The 22,068-nt window shown below is 49.4% G+C and overlaps 1 protein-coding gene across 1 annotated transcript in view; it reads right to left on the bottom strand.

The window, feature by feature from the left end:
* Positions 1-4,101: 4,101 nt before the first annotated feature.
* LOC119971723 (glycogen [starch] synthase, muscle-like) overlaps positions 4,102-22,068 on the bottom strand; it is a 162,728-nt gene continuing 144,761 nt past the window's right edge. Inside the window, 1 exon segment of the mRNA XM_038807667.1 lies at positions 4,102-6,112. Coding sequence (XP_038663595.1) covers positions 5,816-6,112 — 297 coding nt within the window. The 3' untranslated portion in view covers positions 4,102-5,815.

A 22,068-nucleotide genomic window follows, 5' to 3' on the forward strand; every position in this document is an offset into this window, starting at 1 on the left:
TGGCAAGGTGGGATGGTCTCCCTCTGTCACTGGCGGGTCGGGTACAGGCGGTTAAAATGAACGTGTTGCCGCAATTTCTGTTTATTTTCCAATGCCTGCTGGTTTTCCTGCCAAAGGCATTTTTAGAGAGATTGTAGGAATGATTACCTCATTCAAAGGGGGTGGGAAGGTGGCCAGAGTTAGAAAGGTGCTGCTACAGAGGGGAAGGCAGGCAGGGGGTTTGGGTCTTCCGAACCTAATGTATTATTACTGGGCGGTGAATGTGGAGAAGGTGCGGAGCTGGGTCAGAGGGGTTGATTCCCAGTGGGTCAGAATGGAGGAGAGTTTGTGCAGGGAGTCGGCATTGAAAGCACTAGAAACAGCACCGCTCCCGATGGCCCCAGGGAAATAATCAGTGAGTCCGGTAACAATAGCTTCATTGAGAATTTGGAGGCAGTTTCACCAACACTTCGGGTTGGGGGCAGGGTCAAGGGAAATGCCGACTCGGGGGAACCACAGATTTGAGCCAGGGAAGTGGGATGGAAATTTTTGGAAATGGGAGGAGAAGGGGATTAAGACACAAAGATTTGTTTCTTGGGGGTCGGTTTGCAGGACTGAAGGGACTGAGAGCGAAGTATGGGCTGGAGCAGGGTGAAATGTTTAGATACATGCAGGTTCGAGATTTTGCCAGAAAGGAGATACAGAGCTTCCCGGGGGAGCCGGCTTCCAATTTGCTGGAGGAGGTGCTGCGACAGGGGGACTGGAGAAGTGGGTAGTGTCGGCAGTTTATGGGGCTACTTTGGAAGAGAAGGCACCACTGGAAGGGATCAAAGCAAAATAGGAGGAAGAGTTGGGAGAGGGTGTGGAGGAGGGGTTCTGGTGCGAGGTGCTCCAGAGCGTGAACACCTCTATCTCGTGCGCGAGGTTGGGGCTGATACTGCTGAAGGTGGTGTATAGAGCACACCTTACAAGGGCGAGAATGAGGCGGCTTTTTTTTGAGGGGGTAGAAGTTGTGTGTGAATGTTGCGGGCGGTGGGGTGCGCAAACCACATTCATCTGTTTTGGTCCTGTCCAAAGCTGGAGGGTTACGGAAACAAGGTTTTGAGGGTAATCTCTAAAGTACGTGAAACTGGACCCGGGCCCTCGGGAGGCCATATTCGGGGTGTGGGACCAGCTGGGGTTGGAAATGCGTGCGGAGGCAGATATCATAGCCTTCGCCTCGTTGCTCGCCCGAAGGCATATCCTGTTGGGATGGAGAGCAGCCTCTCCACCCTGTACCATGGCGTGGCGGGGGGACCTGTTGGAATTCTTGACTCTTGAGAAGTTAAGTTTGAACTGAGAGGAAGGATGGAGGGATTCTACAATTCATGGGCATTATTCATTCTGCACTTTCAAGAGTTGGATAACATCGAACATTAGTCGGGGGGGTTGGTTGGGGGAGGGGGACTGTATGTGTTAATGATGACTCGAGGTGATTCCTGATTCCTTTTTTTTATTTGTTTATGTTAACATGCAGGCAGTTGTTTGGGGGTTGGTGGGAGGATGGGATTGTTGTTGTTTATATGGGGATTGACATTACATTTGTTTCTGATGCCTGATTCCTTTTTGTTGTTTGCTTATGTTAACATGGGAGCTAATATTGTGGGTTTGGTGGGAGGATGGGATTGTTGTTATTGATATGGGGATTGACATTGCATTCATTGCTGATTATTGTTTATTGTTGGTGGGTGCAAATTTGGAGAATATGTGAAAAAGGAGAATAAAAATATTTAAAAAAAAACTTAGAGGCACCAGTCAAGGGCCTCTGCTTGAGATAACATAACTTGTAGTGTTTTCAGGAGATGTGTTATCCGAGTGGCCTAGCTGAATGAGGTTTTCTTTAAACCAAAAGGCTGTTTATGAAACCTATTGATTCAAGACCGGAGACCAGGCGAACAAAGGACTGCCAATGATCACAGGGATGTTAATTTGTCACGGGAATAAGACTGTCCCACATTTGATCGCAGCAGAAATAGCAATGAATAGAGACTGCGATATCAGAAACCTGGTTTAGAATCACAGGTGCTAACACAATGATCTAGCTTATAAGTGTTACAAAGAAGTCATTACTTTTGACTCTATTGGTCTTTGTAACGGTATATGGCTAACCCGTAATGACACAGTTTTAGCTTATTATCTGACACTATATATTAATTAAAACATATATAAAGAGTGGTGTAAATTGTCACATTATAAACTGTGATTAATGCTATACGTCATGAATTCACCCTGTATAACCTTTATAAATGGTAATCATGGATTCACACATATTAAGAATGCACCTTGTATAACCTTAAGTACAATTCATATTATAATCTTACACCAAGCATTATTAAATATTCTGTGAATTAGAAGTCGTGAACATATTATCCTTTGTACTAAAAGTAAAATAGTTTGGGGCAGTTTTGAGGTTTGTACTAAGAAGCTCATGGGGCCTCGTGGTCAGATAGGTGATAAGAGAGAAATTGACTCTTTGTCTTCACAAGAATTCCAGCTGCTGGCATTAGCCGTTATGGGAGGAAAGGAATTGTAAGCCATTAATTCCTCCCCTACAGGATGAAGAGTCTCGGACTAGTAAACATCTAGAAGCATAACCTATTATTAATTCTAAAGGTCACGGGAGACTCCTCGGACATTAAGGATAATGATGTGGAGATGCCAGCGCTGGACTGGGTTGAGCACAGTAAGAAGTCTTACAACACCAGGTTAAAGTCCAAGAGGTTTGTTTTGAATCACTAGCTTTCTGAGCACTGCTGAGGACGGAGCAGTGCTCCGAAAGCTAGTGATTCGAAACAAACCTGTTGGACTTTAACCTGGTGTTGTAAGACTTCTTATTAAGGATAATAGCATCATCACGGAGATTTTGTGGGTCTTGAATAAACATTTCTGGTCTGGAAAAGGTCAGGCTACAGAATAAGGGGAGGAGCAAAGAGAAGTGATAATAATGTTTAAAAATGTACATAACCTGTGCTCTCGAGTCTGCAGGCCGAAATAAATTTTGTCTGACTAGTTGCATGAAAATCAGGGCAGACCTCTTCTCCCGGCCGCCTCGAGATCTCCAAATAAAGTCTATCAACAGAATTCACCATGCCTGATCCTTGTCTACTTTTTCGAGTCTAACAGTATGCAGGTACAGCAAGTGATCAGGAAGGTAAATGGAATGCTGGCATTTTTGCAAGGGGAATTGAGTATGAAAGTATGGAAGTATTGCAGTATTTCTGCAGGGCTTTAGCGAGACTGCATCTGGAGTACTATGTACTGTTTTTGTCTCCTTACTTGAGGAAGGCTATAATTTTTTCAGAAGCAGTTCAGAGAAGGTTCACTTAACTGATTCCTGGGATGAAAGTGTTGTCTCATGAAGAAAGGTTGAGCAAGTTGGGCCTATATCCACTGGAGTTTAGAAGAAAGAGTTGTACGAGATCCTGAGTGGATTTGACTGGGTGGATGCTGAGACAATGTTCCCCTTGTGGGAGAATTGAGAACAGAGGGACAGGAAAGTGGAGTTGAGACCACAGCTAGATCAGCCATGATCTTATCAAATGGTTGAGCAGCCTGAGGGACCAAATGGCCTGCTGCTAATTCTTGTGACTTAGAAGTATAACTTATTACTATTGTACATATGAACAGATGATACATTTTTTTATTCACTGGGCAAGCATTTATTGTCCTGCTCCATTTCAGAGGGCATTTAAGAGTCAACTGTGGATCTGGAGTCATGTGTAGGGCAAACTGAGTTTAGATGGTAGATTTCCTGAAGGGCATTCGTGAACCAGATGCATTTTGTTTTTAACGACAAATGACAATCGACAATGGTTTCATGATCTTTAGATTTTCAATACCAGATTTTTTTAAAAATTCAAATTTCACCATCTGCCGTGGTGGGATTTGAACCCCAGTCCCTGGAGCATTACCTCATGTCTCTGGATTACTAGTTCAGTGACAGTACCACTCTGCTACCAACTCTCCTTCATATGAACACTCATTTTGCTTCGACGTGAAGCTGGACAAATAGCTGAAGGTTCTATGGAATTGTAACTAGGCTAATCAGCGCTTTCAAGTGGGGCAAGAAAAAAGATTCACCTCCAAATTAAAAAAGTAATTTATTTTATTTGCATGCTTTTAAAATTACTATTTGCACATTGCTTCACCTAATACCAACACTTAGAATATGCTCAAGCATTACAATTTTCCAAGTTTACCTTCAACAGAGAAAACACACTCAAACTGAACAGCAGCAGGAGTTACAAGAAACTGCAAGAGCAGGAAGGAGTGAAAGCTGTCATCAAGTTCATTGGGCATTCATAATGGAAAAATATAATTGAAATTGTAAATTTATTTATTTATAAATTTTAGAATTCCAAGATTTGGAAAACAACCTTTCTTATTTCTCTAAAAGGAGCTGAAGATCAATTTATTTCTCCTTAAAATGCCATGTCCTATCCAAAAACTTTCTATTCTCCGGTTTTCTGTACTGCTCCATAGATATTGGTGCCACCCGTGTCTGTACCCAAGTGACAATTCTTCAAACTTACATCCAGATATGGTGATCAGTTATTGTATAATGGGAGTCAGGGCGAGGGGATACATTTCCAGGGTTTGGCATTTCCAGATAGATCCTCAGGACAGTCTGAATTTCAAGCCTCAACCCTATCTGGTAGAGTCACTCCAAGACTGAAGATGTCACAGAGGAGTCTAGCAGGAAGGCATGAATAGCCTCAATTGCTACCTGCCTGTTCATAAAAATCACACACACAATACCTTTGTGGGTTATCTTAGTTCCTCAATAAAATGGAGTGTTTTGATCAAAAGTACTGCCCTAAACCTTTTCTCCCATTTACTATGTTAAAATATATTTTACACTTTTCTTAATTTTTTCCAATTAAGGGACAATTTGGCGTGGTCAATCCACCTTTGGGTTGTGGGGGTGAGACCCATGCAGACACGGGAGAATGTGCAAATTCCTTACGGACAGTAACACGGGGCCAGCATCAAACCCTGGTCCATGAGGCAGTAGCGCTAACCACTGCGCCACTCTACTATATTAAAATATGAAAACAAGGAGCACAATTCCTTTAAAATTCATAAAAGATCAATTTAATAATCAAACCAGTTTTGCAATTTTCACTGAGTGTGTGATAATAAATAACTCTCAGCCTTAGAATGAGGGTGAGTGCATTCTGAGAGAATTGTTAACTAAGAGGCTTCCGAGTTGCTGCACTTAAATGATGGCTTTGAATTACTCAAACCAAATTATCATGTTTTTTTACAGTGCAATATTTTGAACTCCTTGCAATAAAGGTGCAACTAGCAGCATTCCAAAGGTTCTGTTCTGGATACTGGAATATCTATTTCAAATAAGCCATCTACTGTGAACAGGTACAAGAAACATGATATTAATTTATACAGAAAAACATGCAACAAAGGCATCCGTGCAGGTTTGGTTCAGTCTAACTAAGTCACTCTGGGTATACAATCTCAAAATTGATCTATTTTGGGTTGCCACCTATCCTGTTTTTGAACAGGGTGTTAGGTTTTGAATGGATTCTCCATAAATTTCTAAGACCAGACTTCAAAAGTGCCATTTTGCCTGTATTTACTTTGGAGTCTCATGATTTGGAAGCATTAATCATTGAGGTTATTATGGCTTTAGATAATCCTTCCATACTACCCAAAAGCAGACATTTAAAACAAAGTCATGATCCCATCCTCTGTCTAAATTCTTAACCTGCCCAATCACCCCAACCAGTTGGTAAAATATGGCAACCGACGGTTATCATTAATAATTTCTCACTTGGCTCTAGTTTCTTTCCTCTATCCCCAAGTCACTATGGTTTTCAGGGTCACTAGAGCTGTTGTTAAGGCTCCCTGGGGACCTAGGCTCAATGACCTGGCTCTTTTTCTTCACCCTTCTCTTCTCTAATTTTGAATTGATCATAGCAATTGGTTTTATGTTCATTCGGTCTTTCTCAGCTTCTTCCTCTTCATTGTATCGCTCTTCATCTTCCTCTGTTTCACTGTGGTAGGGACTGGAGTGGAGAGAGGTAGCAGGGGATGGTGGTTTGGAAGCAGGCCGTGGGTAGCTGAAACCTTCACTCTACAATGTGGAAAGAAGATTAGTAATTCAACATTACTAAGGCAAATGAACAAATGGTGCATTTACATTCTTACATTACTGGGTTACGGGGATAGGATGGAGGCCTGGGCTTAAGTAGGGTGCTCTTTCCAAGGGCTGGTGTGGACTTGATGGGCCGAATGGCCTCCTTCTGCACTGTAAATTCTATGATATCTATGATTAGTGACCAATTATTTTCCAATATTCTGTTTGCTGAAAATTTCTCATCTCAGAGTAGAACAGGAATATCACAACACAGAAACTGGGTTGAATGACCCAATGATACACTCCAAAAGGCATAGCCGGCATCAAGGTATGTTCTGAACACAGCCCGGTCCATCAAATAAACCCATCTTCCATCCAGTGACTGTCTATATCTCCCACTGCCTCGGAAAAGCGGGCAGCATGATCAAAGACCCCTCCCATCCGGAATATTCTCGCTTCCAACCTCTTCCATCAGGCAGAAGATACAAAAGTCTGAGAATATACACTAACAGATTCAAAACAGCTTCTTCCCCACTGCTTCCAGACTCCTGAATGATCCTCTTATGGACTGAACTGATCTCTCCATGCATCTTCTCTACTGTGTAGCACTACACTCCATATGCTTCACCCGGTGTCTATGTATTTACAGTGTTTATCTATCGTATTGTGTATCTATCGCATGTCCTATGTTTATCATGTATTGTATGATCTAACTGGACTGTACGCAGAACAATACTGTTCACTGTACCTCAGTATGCGTGACAATAAATCTAAGATCTAATAAATCATCTAGGAAGATCCCGGGTCACCTATACCAGTTCCCAAATGCAGATTCCAGGAAAATGCCCTGAAAGGCCAGCTTTAGCAAACTTCTAAAACCTAAATGTAGAAATTCAGCATTAAATTGTTTGACATTATTACATTATAATAACCAACAAATTTTATTGTGAGTTTGTAGATTATAAAAAGTGGAAAGTTTAAGTTGTAACTGTAGAAAAATCATGATAAGCCAGAAATGTTTTTAAGATTGCTGTGGACATGGGGAAAGGGTGTCTCTTCTTCTCGCTATGAACAGAAGGTGTTTTGAATTGTTTTTCGAGGATAAGCAGTGATGAATTTCCCATTCCTCTTGTTTTTGAGTGGCCATTGATTTCTACAAATAGCTCCACAGCAAAGTTGAGCTGGGATTAATTCAGACGATTAATTTATTGCACACATTATAAAATAACACAAAAAGGAGTGTCCGTGACTTCCTACTCCTCACTCATGCAGTAAAGGGAGGGATAGAGATAAGGAGGTTACAGAGTTTAAGCATCAGAATCCAAGTCCAATCAGGAATTCTTTCGCAGGGATGAATGGCTGATGAAGACTGGTGAAGATTTGTTTATCCAGTGGTGTTGATGCTCCAAGGTGAAGTAGGCACGCAGAGTTTTAATCAGTTCTGCAGGCGATGGAACAAAATTTTTCGAGCAGAGTGAGATGAGAATGGGATAAGTAGTTCAACCTGGCCAGAGTTTACTTCTGTGTGCCCTGCCAGTCGGATGTTAAACAGCAAACTGGGGAATGCAGCTTGGAGAATTCTAGTAACCTCTTCAGTCGGCCAGAGTCTTTGGTCATATAACCTTACTTCTCCGCAATGATTTCAACAAAGAATGTTCATCCAGTATTTGGAAATTGGAATTGCATCCTGGACTGATAATGTCTCAGCCATTATGGGTTGGAAGAGGTTTTATTTATTGCTGGTCTGGTGTTTGGGAAGTTATTGTCTCCATAGACACACCAATACCCTAACATGCTTGGTTTATCAAATCAAATGGAATTCATGTCGCTCTCTTTGAAGCTGGTCTGTGCTGTTCTAGGTCATCTGTTATATGTTCCTCAGACATAACGAGATGTGACATTTCCCAAACTGAGAAGTGAATTATTTTGTTCTGGTGACTCACAGGCAGAAGGTTAGCCATCTTCAGTGTCTTGGTAGTCCAGGTTAAAATAGGAAATAGTAGAAAGGATACATTACCTGGCCATTCATGCCGGTGGGATCTTCCAGTCTCATGTGTTTCCCAGTGGAGGGGTGCATTCAATGGGAAACACCATTAACAACAGCAGAACCAGATGATCCTGCAGCGGCCAATGGCGGGCCGCCTCTGCCGCCGCGGAACACTTTGCGGGATGCGTTGAAAATCCTGCCCATTGTCATTTGGTAATAGTGAATTTGAACAGTGCTGCAAAGATGCATTGTTTGGTGAAGCTTTTCACCTTGTATTCAGGACAATTCACAAGGTTATAAATGTAAAGGGAACAACAATTCATAGCAAATTAGATGAGTACACTGGTTGTTTGGCAAATGGTAGCAATGGAGAATGCATCAGTTAATAGCGGCAGAAAGCTAACTGCCAAGCTTTCTTCTCATGCAACCTTCTCCTCCCTTTTTAAAAACAAAAAATTTTTATTCAAATTTTCACAAAATATCAACAACAAAAAATACTAAGAAAAGAACAAACCCCCCCCCCCCCCCCCCCCCCGTGTATACAAAAAGGAATAAATAAATTTACGCCCGTCATTAGCAAAGAACAAATATACATGTCCCTTCAGCCCAAAACAAAGAGACAACCCCCCACCCCCTCTCCCCCGGGTTGCTGCTGCTGCTGGCCTTTTTCTACCGTTCTGCCAGGAAATCTAGGAATGGTTGCCACCTCCTGAAGAACCCTTGCACTGATCCCCTCAGGGCAAATTTCACCCTTTCCAATTTAATAAACCCCGCCATAGCGTTGATCTAGGCCTCCACACTTGGGGGCCTCGCATCCTTCCACTGAAGAAGAATCCTCAGCCGGGCTACTAGGGATGCAAAGGCCAGAATGCCGGCCTCTTTCGCCTCCTGCACTCCCGGCTCCTCTGCAACCCCAAATATTGCCAGCCCAGTTTGACCCTGGATCCTACCACCCTCGACACCTTCTTTGCTACACCCTTCCAGAATTCCCCCAGCGCTGGGCATGCACAGAACATATGGCATGGTTTGCTGGGCTCCCTGAGCACCTAATACACCTGTCCTCGCTCCCAAAGAACCGGCTCATCCTTGTCCCGGTCATGTGAGCCCTATGCAGCACCTTAAACTGTATGAGGCTAAGCCTTGCACAAGAAGAGGAGAAGTTCACCCTTCCAAGGGCGTCCGCCCACGTCCCCTCCTCAATCTCCTCACCCAGCTTCTCCTCCCATTTACCCTTCAGCTCCTCCACCGAGGCCTCGTCTACCTCCTGCATCACTTGGTATGTTGCCGAGATCCTCCCCTCTCCAACCCACACCCCCGAGAGCACACTGTCCTGGAACACCCGCGCAGCAACAGAGGGAACTCCGCCACCTGCCGCCTGACAAACGCCCTTACCTGCATGTGCCTAAAGGTGTTCCCTGGGGGGGGGGGGGGGGGGGGGGGGGGGGGGGGGAGCCCGAACTTCCCTTCCAGCTCACCCAGGCTCGCAACATCCCATCTACAGACAGGTCCCCCAACCTCCTAACATCTGCCCTGTGCCAACTCAGGAACCCACCGTCAATTCTCCCCGGGACAAACCGGTGGTTCCCACATATTGGGGACCCCATCGAGGCCCCCACCACCCCCCTGTGCTGTCTCCATTGCCCCCAAATTTTGAGGGTAGCTGCCACCACCGGGCATGTGGTATACCTCGTTGGAGGGAGCGGCAGCGTTACCAAAGCCTCCAGGCTCGTGTCCACACAGAACGCCATCTCCATCCTCTTCCATGCTGCTCCTTCCCTGTCCATCACCCACTTACGCACCATCGCTGCGTTGGCAGCCCAATAATACCCACAGAGGTTGGGCAGCGCCAGCCCCCTCTATCACTGCCCCGCTCCAGGAACACCCTTCTCACTCTCGGGATCCCGTGCGCCCACTCAAACCCCGTAATGCTCCTGTTAACCCGCCTGAAAAAGGCCTTCGGGATAAGGATGGGGAGGCACTGGAATAGGAACAGAAATCGCGGGAGCACCGTCATGTTGACTGACTGCACCCTACCCGCCAGCGACAGCGGCAACATGTCCATCTCTTAAACTCCTCCTCCATTTGCTCCACCAGCCTTGTGAGATTAAGCTTATGCAAGGCCCCCCAGCTCCTGGCTACCTGGACCCCCAAGTACCTGAAGCTCCTTTCCGCCCTTTTTAGTGGGAGCCTACCAATCCCCCCCTCCTGGTCCCCCGGGTGTACAACGAACAGCTCGCTCTTCCCCAAGTTGAGCTTGTTCCCTGAGAAATCCCCAAATTCCCTGAGAATCCTCATCACCTCCGGCATTCCCCCCCACCGGGTCCGCCACATACAACAATAGGTCATCCGCATAAGGCGACACTTGGTGTTCCTCCCCTCCCCGCACCAGCCCCCTCCAGTTCCTCGGGTCCCTCAGCGCCATGGCCAGGGGTTTAATTGCCAGCGCAAAAAGCAGGGGGGACAAGGGACAACCCTGCCTCGTCCCTCGGTATAACCAAAAATACTCCAACCTCCTCCTATTCGTGGCCACGCTCGCCATCGGGGCCTCATATAACAGCCTCACCCACCTGACAAACCCCTCCCCAAACCCAAACCTTTCCAGCACCTCCCACAAGTACCCCCACTCAACCCTATCAATGGCCTTCTCCACGTCCAACGCCACCACTATCTCCGCCTCTCCTTCTACCGCCGGCATCATTATAACATTCAAAGCCTCCGTATGTTAGTATTCAGCTGCCTCCCCTTCACGAATCCCGTTTGATCCTCGTGGATAACCTGCGGCACACAGGCCTCTATCCTCGTGGCTAAAATCTTCGCCAACAGCTTGGCATCCACATTTAAGAGTGAGATCTGCCTGTATGCCCCACACTGCAGGGGATCCTTGTCCCGCTTAAGGATCAAGGAAATCAGCGCCCGAGAGATCGTCGGAGGCAGAGCCCCCCCTTCCCTTGCCTTGTTGAAGGTCCTAACCAACAGGGGGCCCAACAGGTCTGCATACATCTGATAGAATTCGACCGGGAACCCATCAGGCCCCATCCCCGACTGCATGCTCCCTATCCCTTTGACCAGCTCCTCCAGCTCAACCGGCGCCCCCAGTCCCTCCACCTGTCCCTCCTCCACCCTCGGGAATCTCAGCCGGTCCAAAAAACGTCCCATCCGCCCCTCCTCCGCTGGGGGTTCGGACCGACACAGTTCCTCATAAAAGTCCCTGAAGACCCTATTGATGTCTACCCCCTTTACACCACATTCCCTCCCCTATCCTTAACTCCACCAATCTCCCTGGCCGCATCCCGCTTACGGAGCTGGTGCGCCAGCATCCTGCTCGCCTTCTCCCCATATTCATACACCGCTCCCTGTGCTTTCCTCCACTGAGCTTCCGCCTTTCTGGTGGTCAACAAGTCGAACTCAGCCTGGAGACTACACCGCTCCCTCAGCAATCCCTCCTCCGGAGCCTCAACGTACCTCCTGTCCACCCTCACCATCTCCCCCACCAATCTCTCCCTCTCTCTCCTCTCCCTGTGGGTTCGAATGGAGATCAACTCCCCCCTGACCACCGCCTTCATCGCCTCCCAGACCGTCCTCACTCACACCTCCCCATTGTCATTGGCCTCCAGGTACCTCTCGATACATCCTCGAAATCGCCCGCCCACCTCCTCGTCCGCCAGCAGCCCCACCTCCAAGCGCCAAAGCGGGCACTGGTCTCTCTCCTCCCCCAGCTCGAGGTCCACCCAGTGCGGGGTATGGTCAGAAATGGCTATCGCCGAATACTCAGCATCCTCCACCCTCGCAATCAGCGCCCTACTCATAATGAAAAAATCAATCCAGGAATAGGACTTATGCACATGGGAGAAGCATGAAAATTCCCTGGCTCTCGGCCTCGCAAACCTCCATGGATCCACCCCTCCCATCTAGTCCATAAACCCCTCAACACCTTAGCCGCCGCTGGCCTCCTACCCGTCCTGGATCTGGATCGATCCAGTGCTGGATCCAGGACAGTGTTAAAATCCCCCCCCCATTATCAGGCCCCCCGCCTCCAAACCCGACCCCCTCTACATACTCCAGCTCCTTCCTGGCCATTCCAGCAGCAACCCGGTACCCCCCCCCCCCCCCCCCCCCCCCCCCCCCCCCCCCCCCCCCCCCACCCCCCCCCCCCCCCCCCCCCCCCCCCCCCCCCCCCACCCCCCCCCCCCCCCCCCCCCCCCCGGGGCTAGGACCCCCCCCCCCTAGCTGCGTTGCTCCCTCCATTGCACTCCCGCAAGTCAGCTGACTCCTGCTGACCCCGGCAACTCACGCCACTCCTCCGCCCCCTCCCAGCGTGGGGCTTCCCCTCCTCCCCAGTGTCCACCAGCAGGCTTTCCTCCTCCCCCTCCCGCTCTCAAGCGGGAAAAAGCCCGTGCTTCCCAGCTCCGGCCTGCCCCCGTCAACCCTCAGCGCGGGAAAAAGCCCGCGCTTTCCACCTGCCCGACCCCACCTCCTCTAAAGCAGCTCCCTTTACCGGCCCAGTCCCGTCACGGGGCCCCAACCCCCTTCACACCATCAGCCCCCCACACTGTAGGTCTGCCCCCCTCCTCGAGCCCATCCAACAAACCCAAGCAGAAAACAGTGCCCCACCCGCCCTGAAAACAACGAAGAACCAACATTAAACAGAGAACCCCCCCCCCCCCACACAAAATATAACAGTTACATGCAGACACCCGCACCCAACCCTCAGTTTGAGTCCAATTTCTCGGCCTGCACAAAGGCCCACGCCTCTTCTGGGGACTCAAAGTAAAAGTGTCGGTCCTTGTAGGTGACCCACAAACGCACCGGCTGCAGCAGGCCGCACTTCACTCCCTTCCTGTGCAGCACCGCCTTCGTCCGATTGTACCTGACCTTCTTCTTTGCCACCTCCGCACTCCAGTCCTGGTAGATATGTACCTCCGCGTTCTCCCACCTGCTGCTCCGCTCCTTCTTGGCCCACCTGAGCACACACTCCCGGTCAGGAAACCGGTGGAACCGCACCAGCACCGCCTGTGGCGGCTCATTCGGCTTGGGTCTTCTTGCCAATATTCTGTGGGCCCCCTCCAGCTCCAGGGGCCCCTGAAAGGACCCAGCTCCCATCAGCGAATTTAGCATGATGACCACGTACGCCCCCGTCTGACCCCTCCAGCCCTTCCGGAAGGCCCAGGATCCGCAGATTTTCCCGCCTCGACCGGTTCTCCATCTCCTCGAACCTCTCCTGCCATTTTTTATGGAGCGCCTCGTGCATGTCCACCTTCACCGCGAGGCCTGAGGTCACATCCTCTCTTTCGGAGGCCTTTTGTCGGATCTCTCGGATCGCCACTCCCTTGGTCGTCTGGGTCTCCAGCAGTTTGTCAATTGAAGCCTTCAACGGCTCCAGCAACTTTAAGCTCCCTGAAGCAGTGCTGGAGAGTCTCCTGCTGCTCCTGCGCCCACTGCCTCCTGGTCTCCGCCCGCCGCCATCTTGTGCTTCTTCCCTCGCATCTACTTTGGCGCTGCAACCACTTTCTTCCTCGCCCCACTCATGGTCCAGGCCATATACTACTGGGGAAATGTTGCTGACTCCTTCCCACGTTGGGAAACGTCGAAAAAGTACCGCTGGGGGCCCTAAAAAGAGCCCAAAAGTCAGTTCCTGGCGGGAACTGCCGAACGTGCGGCTTAGCTCCGCATAGCCGCAACCGGAAGTCCAACCTTCTCCTCCCTCATCAACTAACAGTGACCAATTCCTTCAAATAAACAGCTGCCATTTTTCGATGGATCCCCTCGATGGCTCCCTTCTCTTAATAATAATAATCTTTATTGTCATAAGTAGGCTTACATTAACACTGCAATCAAGTTACTGTGAAAAGTCCCGAGTCACCACATTCTGGCGCCTGTTCGGGTACACAGCGGGAGAATTCGGAAAGTCCAAAGAAGGTGTACTTGACTTTTGAGGTATAGGAACTCCATCAGGTCTCCCAGCCACTCTGAGGAACTGGGCAGAAAGGCGGCCTCCATCCCAGCAGTACTTGCCTCCGGGCAATCAGCGAGGCGAAGGCCTGAACATCGGCCCCCACATCCGTCTGCAGCTCAGGTGAGACGGACGCCCCAAATATGGCCACTGAAGAACAGGGCTCCAGCTCAATCTTCACAATCGCCGACATGGTGCTAAAGAAGTAGATCCAGAAACCCAAGAGTTTGGGACAGGATCAGAACATGTGGATGCGATTAGCCAGACCTCTTGAGCAGCGCTCGCACCTGTCTTCCACTCCTGCAAAGAAACGACCCATCCTGGACTTGGCCAGGTGTGTCCGAAAATCTACTGCGTTCACCCTGCGAAGGGCCTCATTTCACATCTCGTCATCCAGTATGGGCCCCGACTCCTCCTCCCATCTGGCTTTAACCCCCTCCACCAACACTGAATTCTTTGACATTGGGCAGCATGGTAGCATGGTGGTTAGCACAATTGCTTCACCGCTCCAGGGTCCCAGGTTCGATTCCCGGCTTGGTTCACTGTCTGTGTGGAGTCTGCATTTTCTCCCCGTGTGTGCGTGGGTTTCCTCCGGGTGCTCCGGTTTCCTCCCACAGTCCAAAGATGTGCAGGTTAGGTGGATTGGCCATGCTAAATTGTCCTTAGTGTTCAAAATTGCCCTTAGTGTTGGGCGGGGTAGCTAGGTTGTGGGGATGGGGTAGAGGTGTGGGCTTGGGTAGGGTGCTCTCTCAAAGAGCCGGCGTAGATTCGATGGGCTGAATGGCCTCCTTCTGCACTGTAAATTCTATGATAATCCATCCATAAATACCAGAAGTGTTCCCTTCCTGAGAACAAAAGAACACTCCATTGGAGGCGCCACAGGAGTGTCAGGAAAATCTGTTTTGCAAAGTTGCGAACTTGAAGATATCTGAATAAATCAGAATCCGAGACCCCAAATGTTTCCGTCAATTCCCCAAACTGGTGAAGCGTCCCTCCTGGAACAATTCACCCACTCTCTCCAGCCCCTTCCCTTCCCACCCCCACGAAAGTGGCATCTAATCTCACAGGCTCGAACAGATGGTTAGCACAGATGGGAGCCAGCTTCGACACTGACCCCAAATTAAATGTTGTCTAAATTGTCTCCATATCTTAAAAGTGGAAACAACCACTGGATTTGACAAATACTTTGTCAATGAGAAAGGGAGCGAGGCCATTGCTAAAACTCCCAGAGCAGAATCCTTACATGATCTCGATTCCATTCGCACCCACGTGGCTCCTGGATCCCTCCACAAACCCAACACCTCCTCAGCATTAGCTGCCCAGTAATAAAATATTAGGTTCAGCAAGCCCCCCCGACCGTCTATCCCTCTGAAAGACTGCACTACAAATCCTTGCGATGCTGCCTGCCCATGTAAAGGATATTATCAACTTCTCGTTCTTCCCAAAAAAGGATTTAAGAAGGCAACCCAGAAGACACTGGAACAGAAACATAAATCGTGGCAAAATATTCATCTTGATCGACTGGACCCTGCCCGCCAAGGACAGGGGACTGTTATCCCACCTTTACACATTGGTCTTGCCTCTACCTACTAAACTAGTGTAATTCAGTTTACGAAGTCGGGCCAAATCCCGAGCCACTTGGACCCACCAGATATCTAAAGCTGGAACAGCTAAGCAAAATGGGAGCACGGCTAGATTGGCTCCCCTCTCCGGGGGTTCACCAGAAAACACTCACTCTCATCCAAGTTCATCTTATATCCTCAAAAGGAGCCAAAGCACCTCAGTAGTTCCATTATATCACCATGGTTGGGATCGTGTCTGTCATGTAAAGTAACAGATCATCAGCATACAGGAAAACCCTATGCTCCCCCCTTCCCCTCATTCTCCCTCTCCACTTACTCAAATCCCTCAAAGCGATGACCAACTATTGCCAATGTTAACAAGAAGGGCGAAATAGGGCACCTCCGTCTCGTTCCCGTATTTGATTGGAATACTCCGAGCTTGTGGTACTGGTGCGGGCATTAGCCAAGGGGGCTTTGTACAACAGCCATTTCCATGACATAAACGTGGGCCCCAACCCGAACCTCTCCATATCCACAAGTAGATCTTCCTGTTCTAACCTATCAAATGCCTTTCTCGTGTCTAACAAGACGATTTCCTTTAGGTCAGGCCCCTCAGACAGGAAAAGCAGAGCATTTAGCAATCACTGCACATTGGACGTCAATTGCTGGCCTTTGACAAATTCCATCTGATCTTCTCCAATCAATTGAGGGAGGCATGGTTCCAATCTCAACGCTAAAAATGCTAGAATCTTGGCATTCATGTTAAGTAATGAAATAGGACGATATGACCTAAATTCCACAAGGTCCTTGTCTTTTTTTTAATAGAAGTTAAATTGATGCCTGCATCAGCATCTCAGGCAGGGAACTCGGTGTTACAGAGTCCTCAAACATCCCCACTAATAATGGCACCAGCTGTCCAGCGCACTTCTTGTAAATCTCCACTGGGAAACCGACCAACCCAGAGGCCTTACCGGTTTGCATCCGCTCTATTATTGCCAAGTCCTCCTCTGCACCCAATAGCTCCTCCAGCCCCTCGCACTCTTCCTCCCCCACCTCGGGAAATCCTAAGCCCTCTAAAATCTCCGACATACCTGACTTCTCCCTCGGCGGTTCTGACCTATAAAGATTCTAGTAAAATGTTTCAAACGCTCCATTGACTTTGTCCGAAGCGGACAGCAGCCTGCCACCCGAGTCTCTGACCTGGATAATTTCCTAGGAGCCTGCCTGCCACCTCAACTGGCAAGACGACTGGCCTTCTCCCCATATTCATAAGTAACCTCCCTTGAGCAACTGGCACACTGCCTTGTCTGTAGATAAGACGCCGGCCCGACGATCGGTGGGCACCGATCACGGGCCAGACCCCTCCTGAGCACGCCCCTGGTGCTCAATCCTCCCTCCTTGTCTGCTTACTAGGACCTCTGGGGGTGTGTCATTCGAAAACCTGCGGTCTATTTCCAAAATGACAACCAGCAATTTTTGGCATTCCTCTCTTGCCTCCCTATCTACATGAGCTTAGTGCTCTATGATCTCTCCTCTAGTTACTGCTTTTAAGGCCTCCCATAGAACAATGGTGATACCTACCCATTCCTATTAAAACCCACGTACTTGTCCATACCCCTCAATATCTGTCCACAGAACCCCATGTCTGCCAATAACCCCACATCCAGTCTCCACGTCAGAAACTGACCCGAACCCAGTTCTAATACCAGATCTACGAAATGTGGAGCATGGTCTGAGATGATTATCGTCCCAGGGAGAGGTGACCTTCCTATCAGGAAAATAATCTATCCTCGAATATACTTTATGTACTGGTGAGAAAAATAAAAATTCCTTGCACCCCCATTTACTCCATAAATGCCAACAACGGGCGCGATTCTCCCAAAGGGAGACAAAGTGCCGACGCCGGAGTGAAACCCAGAGTGTTTCACTCCGGCATCGGAGGCCGCTCCTCGCCCCCTACTCTCTCTCCTCCCCCCCCCCCCCCCCCCCCCCCAGGGGGCTAGGAGTGGTGGCGCGTCAATCTCGGGCGCCGGGCCTTGACGCATGCGTCAAAGCGGCGCCGCCTAAATGACGTCACCCGCGCATGCGCAGGTTGGCCGGCACCAACCCGCGCATGCGCGGTTTCAGTCTTCCCCTCCGCTGCCCCGCAAGACATGGCGGCTTGATCTTGCGGGGCGGCGGAGGGAAAAGAGTGCGTATTTCAGAGACGCCGGCCCGACGATCGGTGGGCACCGATCACGGGCCAGACCCCTCCTGAGTACGCCCCTGGTGCTCAATCCTCCCTCCGCCCCCCACAGGCCCCACATGCAGCGGTTGCGCCATGTTCACGCCGGCAGCGACCAGGTGTGGTTGGCGCCGGCGTGAACCGGTCGGGTTCGGCAGGCCGCTCGGCCCATCCAGGCCGGAGAACCGCCGGTCGCGGCGATTCTCCGAGCGACCTGCCGCAAAACGCGACACGCCGTTTTGGGGGGGGGGGGGGGGATGGGAGAATCGCGTGGGGGTGCCAGGGCGGTGTGGCATGATTCGCCCAGCCCTCCCACGATTCTCCCACCCGGCGTGGGGTCAGAGAATCGCGCCCAACATCTTTGCCACCCCCAAAGGGTTCAACGACTTTGGTTTAGACCGGTCAAGTTTCAGGTTCAAAATGTAATTAAAATCTCCCCCAGAATCAACTGATATGTGTCTAAATCCAGTATTGCGGCCAACAATCACCTCATGAATGTTACACCATCCCAATTTGGGGCGCACACATTGATCAGCCCCACTAATTTACCTTTCAGTGTCCTAGTGACTATCACATACTTGTCTCCTTGATCCGCCACAACACTTACCACAAGAAAACAGACGCTTTTGTGAATTAAAATTGCCACACACGTGGGCCCTGCTATTAAAGCTCCAGTGAAACACCTGGCTCACCCAGCCCTTTCGGGGCCTAGTCTGATCCCTCACTCACAGGCGGGTCACCTGCAGAAGCTCCATTATTATATCGGTCCTTAAATTCTTCAGTTGAGAGAAAACTCTTGCTCGATTCACTGGGTCTCCCAAACCCCTAATGTTCCAAGTGACTATTCCGATCGGGGGTCTCTCAACCACCACCTCCCCCTTCCATCACAAGTCAGCCATTTCCACGTGAGGAATTATCCCATCCTTATTCCCAGTTCTTAGAGTCAAGGCCCAACCAATATCAGCCTCTGACCCCAATCATCAGGTAAGACAAAGAAAAAACCCCAGTCACTGTCATCATTCTACTCTCCTCCCTCCCCGCCTGCCCCCCCCTCAACTCGAGAACCTGCATGCTACCTCCTACCAAACTATGCTCCCTCCTCACCATCTCGCTCCCCACCAAATGAACACACTAGGCACATCTAAACTTGTCCAAACATGTCTAACAAGCCACAACCCCCCCCCAGTTAACCAAACATATTTACAGAAAACACCCCAAACAATCCCATTCCATCAACACTCATTAAAGTCCCATTCAAACCCTTTCAATTCAGTCCAAGTTGTTGTTCCTTGACAAAAGCCTCCGCCTCCTCTGCCGTCTCAAAAAAATGGGCTGGAATTCTCCAATAATGGGGCTGTGTCCCCATGCCCATGAGAAAATGGGCGCGAATCACTCCGGACTTTTTTCTAGATTCTCCGTTATTAAGGGGGCTTGCAGGGCCCTGGAGTGCTCCAGGCATCTCCGGCTGCCGATTCAGGGCCCTGCACCTCCGCCTACGGCGTTGGCCCCCTGTGTGGGTCCGCCACGTGGCATGTGGCCGGTGCCGCAGGTGGAAGTGCAGGGCCCCGAATCGGCAGCCGGAGCTGCCTGGAGCACTCCGGGGCCCTGCAAGCCCCCTTAATAATGGAGAATCTAGAAAAAAGTCCAGAGTGATTAGCACTCGAAGAAGTAGGCCTCCCCCCCCAGATCACACGCCCCCGCCGATCAGTGGCCCCCGATCGCGGGCCTGACTGTCGTGGAGGCCCTCCCGGTGACAGATCCCCTCGCCATCCCCGCCCAACAGGACGGCCACCGCAGCCGCAACTCCGAGCTCCCGCCGGGTGGAACCATACGTGAACCACACCAACAGGAACTCGGCCAGTCGTCCGGGGAGAATTGCGCGGGGGCATCTTTCAATGGGCGCGACTGGCGGTGATTCACCGGAGAATCGCGGGAAGGTGCCGGGGGTCCGACGCCCCATCTCCGCCCCCGTGTCGAGTGTGATTGCGGCGTGGTCGCTCGAAGAATCCCGGCCATGATCTTTTGAGTTATGCGGAACTCTCAATCTCACCGGGTACAACACACCAAAATGCACTCCACTTTTAAATAATGTCAACTTCACCTTATTAAAGGCTGCATGCCTCTTTGTGAGCACTGCCCCGGCATCTTGATAAATTTGCTTATTTCTTTCCGACCTCATATCCTGGTTCCCTTTGGCCCATTTCAGGACCCGCTCCATCTTCTGGTAGCTATGGAAATGAACTATCACCAGCCGTGGTGGCTGATTCGCTGGGGGCCTCTGCTGGAGTGTTCTTTGGGCCCTATCCTGCTCAAGAGGGGACATCTGTTCATCCCCCCAACAACTTTGCCCTCCAACTCCCCCGGCAACCCCATGATCCTGAGGTTTCCCCTCCTTAACCTGTTCTCCAGGTCCTTGACTTTTGCCCTCAGAGCTTTATTCCTCTCCTCCATCTTAGGCATCTTGGCTTCTAGCGAGGCTATTTGGTCTCTGTGCCACGACAAAATCCCTTCCACTCGCTTCAGCAACTCTCCACGCTCTTTCACGGCCTCAGAGGTCATTCCCAACTTCTTTCTTATTGGGCCCAGCATGTCCTCAATGGATCTTTTGAGGGTGTCTCTATCATCGGCATTGCTTGTCTTTCAAAGTGTTTGCCAAATTGTTTCTCACATTCGAGTGCCATTACACTAGTCAGCGCTTCTACTGTGATAGGAGCAGTCCACCCATCGAGGTCTCCTCTGCCACCTTTCCTCCCAGAGAGCTACGCAACTCTCTGGCTCCGTTGAAGGACTACCACTTGTGCCCTTCTTTCCAACAGTCTTTTTCGCAGCTTTCGACATCCTTTCGTTGAGTACAATTAGACGGGTTGGGTTTGTCAACCAGTTTCCCCAGGAACTGGGCAATAGGACCAAAAACCAAGGACTCTGGTGGCAGCTACGTTATGTGCAACTTTCTCCTACATGCCGCCACCGAAGTCCCGCAAGACGAAAAGCTTTGACAAAGTAGTCGCTTTAACAGTAATAAGGATAAAGTTGAAAAATAAGTTTTGGGTTCTATCCTGGGACAAGGTGCTCTGCCAAATAGCCTCTCCTATACCTGGATGTACTACCTTGTTGATTACTCGGTACTGAGGGTCCTATCCAACTCCTCACACCCTTGCTCACTTAATTTATACACAACATTATTTTTGTGCAGATATTTGGGAGGTCATGGTTCAGATCTTCTGGTTTTTGGATCATGAGACATCGAAATGGCCCACGATACAATTCTGTACCCCGGGGAAGTCCGGAAATGCCAGGAAGTTTGTACTCCTCCTCCAGCCCCGGATCCTCCACAAAGGTCTCTGACTCAGAGACCTCAGGACTTACCCGAATAATTATCCCGGAAATGTTAGAAAAATTCTAGTCTCGCTCCGGGATAACTACAGAACTAACCCATCAATCACTCGCACGGCTGCCACCAGACTACACGCCCCTGACCTGATCCACCTGCCACCCGACCATCTGACTCATGTGTCACCCTGCACACCTATCCACTTACCTCACTCACTTACCCCACCTATTTACCCCACCCTACCACCTTACCTACTCACTCATTCATCCATCTGCACTGGTCCTTTTAACTTGCCATAGGGCAGCTAGTACCATGAAAAGTGGGCATGTTCCCCCCCCCCACATTGCAGCACTGCGATGGAGCTCTCTAATGGGCACTGCGCTCCACATATCTATACTGGCCCAGTTTGCAACAACTGCAAGAAATGCAGAGCACCATGCTGACTTGGAAAAGTTTGAATGAAACAATCTGGTAATGACTGTCGCTTTGCTAAAGATCCAGGTAAAATATATTCTTCTCTAAAATATAAGAATAGAAATACATAAATACCATCATGGCAAAAAAAGATTTATGGCTGATGAAGAGCAACACTAAAAAAATTGGAAGTAAATGCAGAATGGACAGCCTCACTATCCAAATCACGATATGGACGATGTAATACTGAAGGACAGGGAAATTATGACAAGGGTTTGATTCCCTATCATTAAATAGGGTATTATTATGAGCTGAGAGTTGCAGAATGTGAAACAGCACACAGCTTTGAGCACAAAGATTCACAAAAATGCATCACAGATATTAGTGCAATGTCCTTGGCGCAAATAAAAACATTTCAGCTTTAAAAATAATTCTAAGACATTAAAATTTGGTAATAATTTTTTCAAGTGACCTTAAAGTGATAA

This window comes from Scyliorhinus canicula, chromosome 9, assembly GCF_902713615.1.
Source record: "Scyliorhinus canicula chromosome 9, sScyCan1.1, whole genome shotgun sequence".
NCBI classification, from domain to species: Eukaryota; Metazoa; Chordata; class Chondrichthyes; order Carcharhiniformes; family Scyliorhinidae; genus Scyliorhinus; species Scyliorhinus canicula.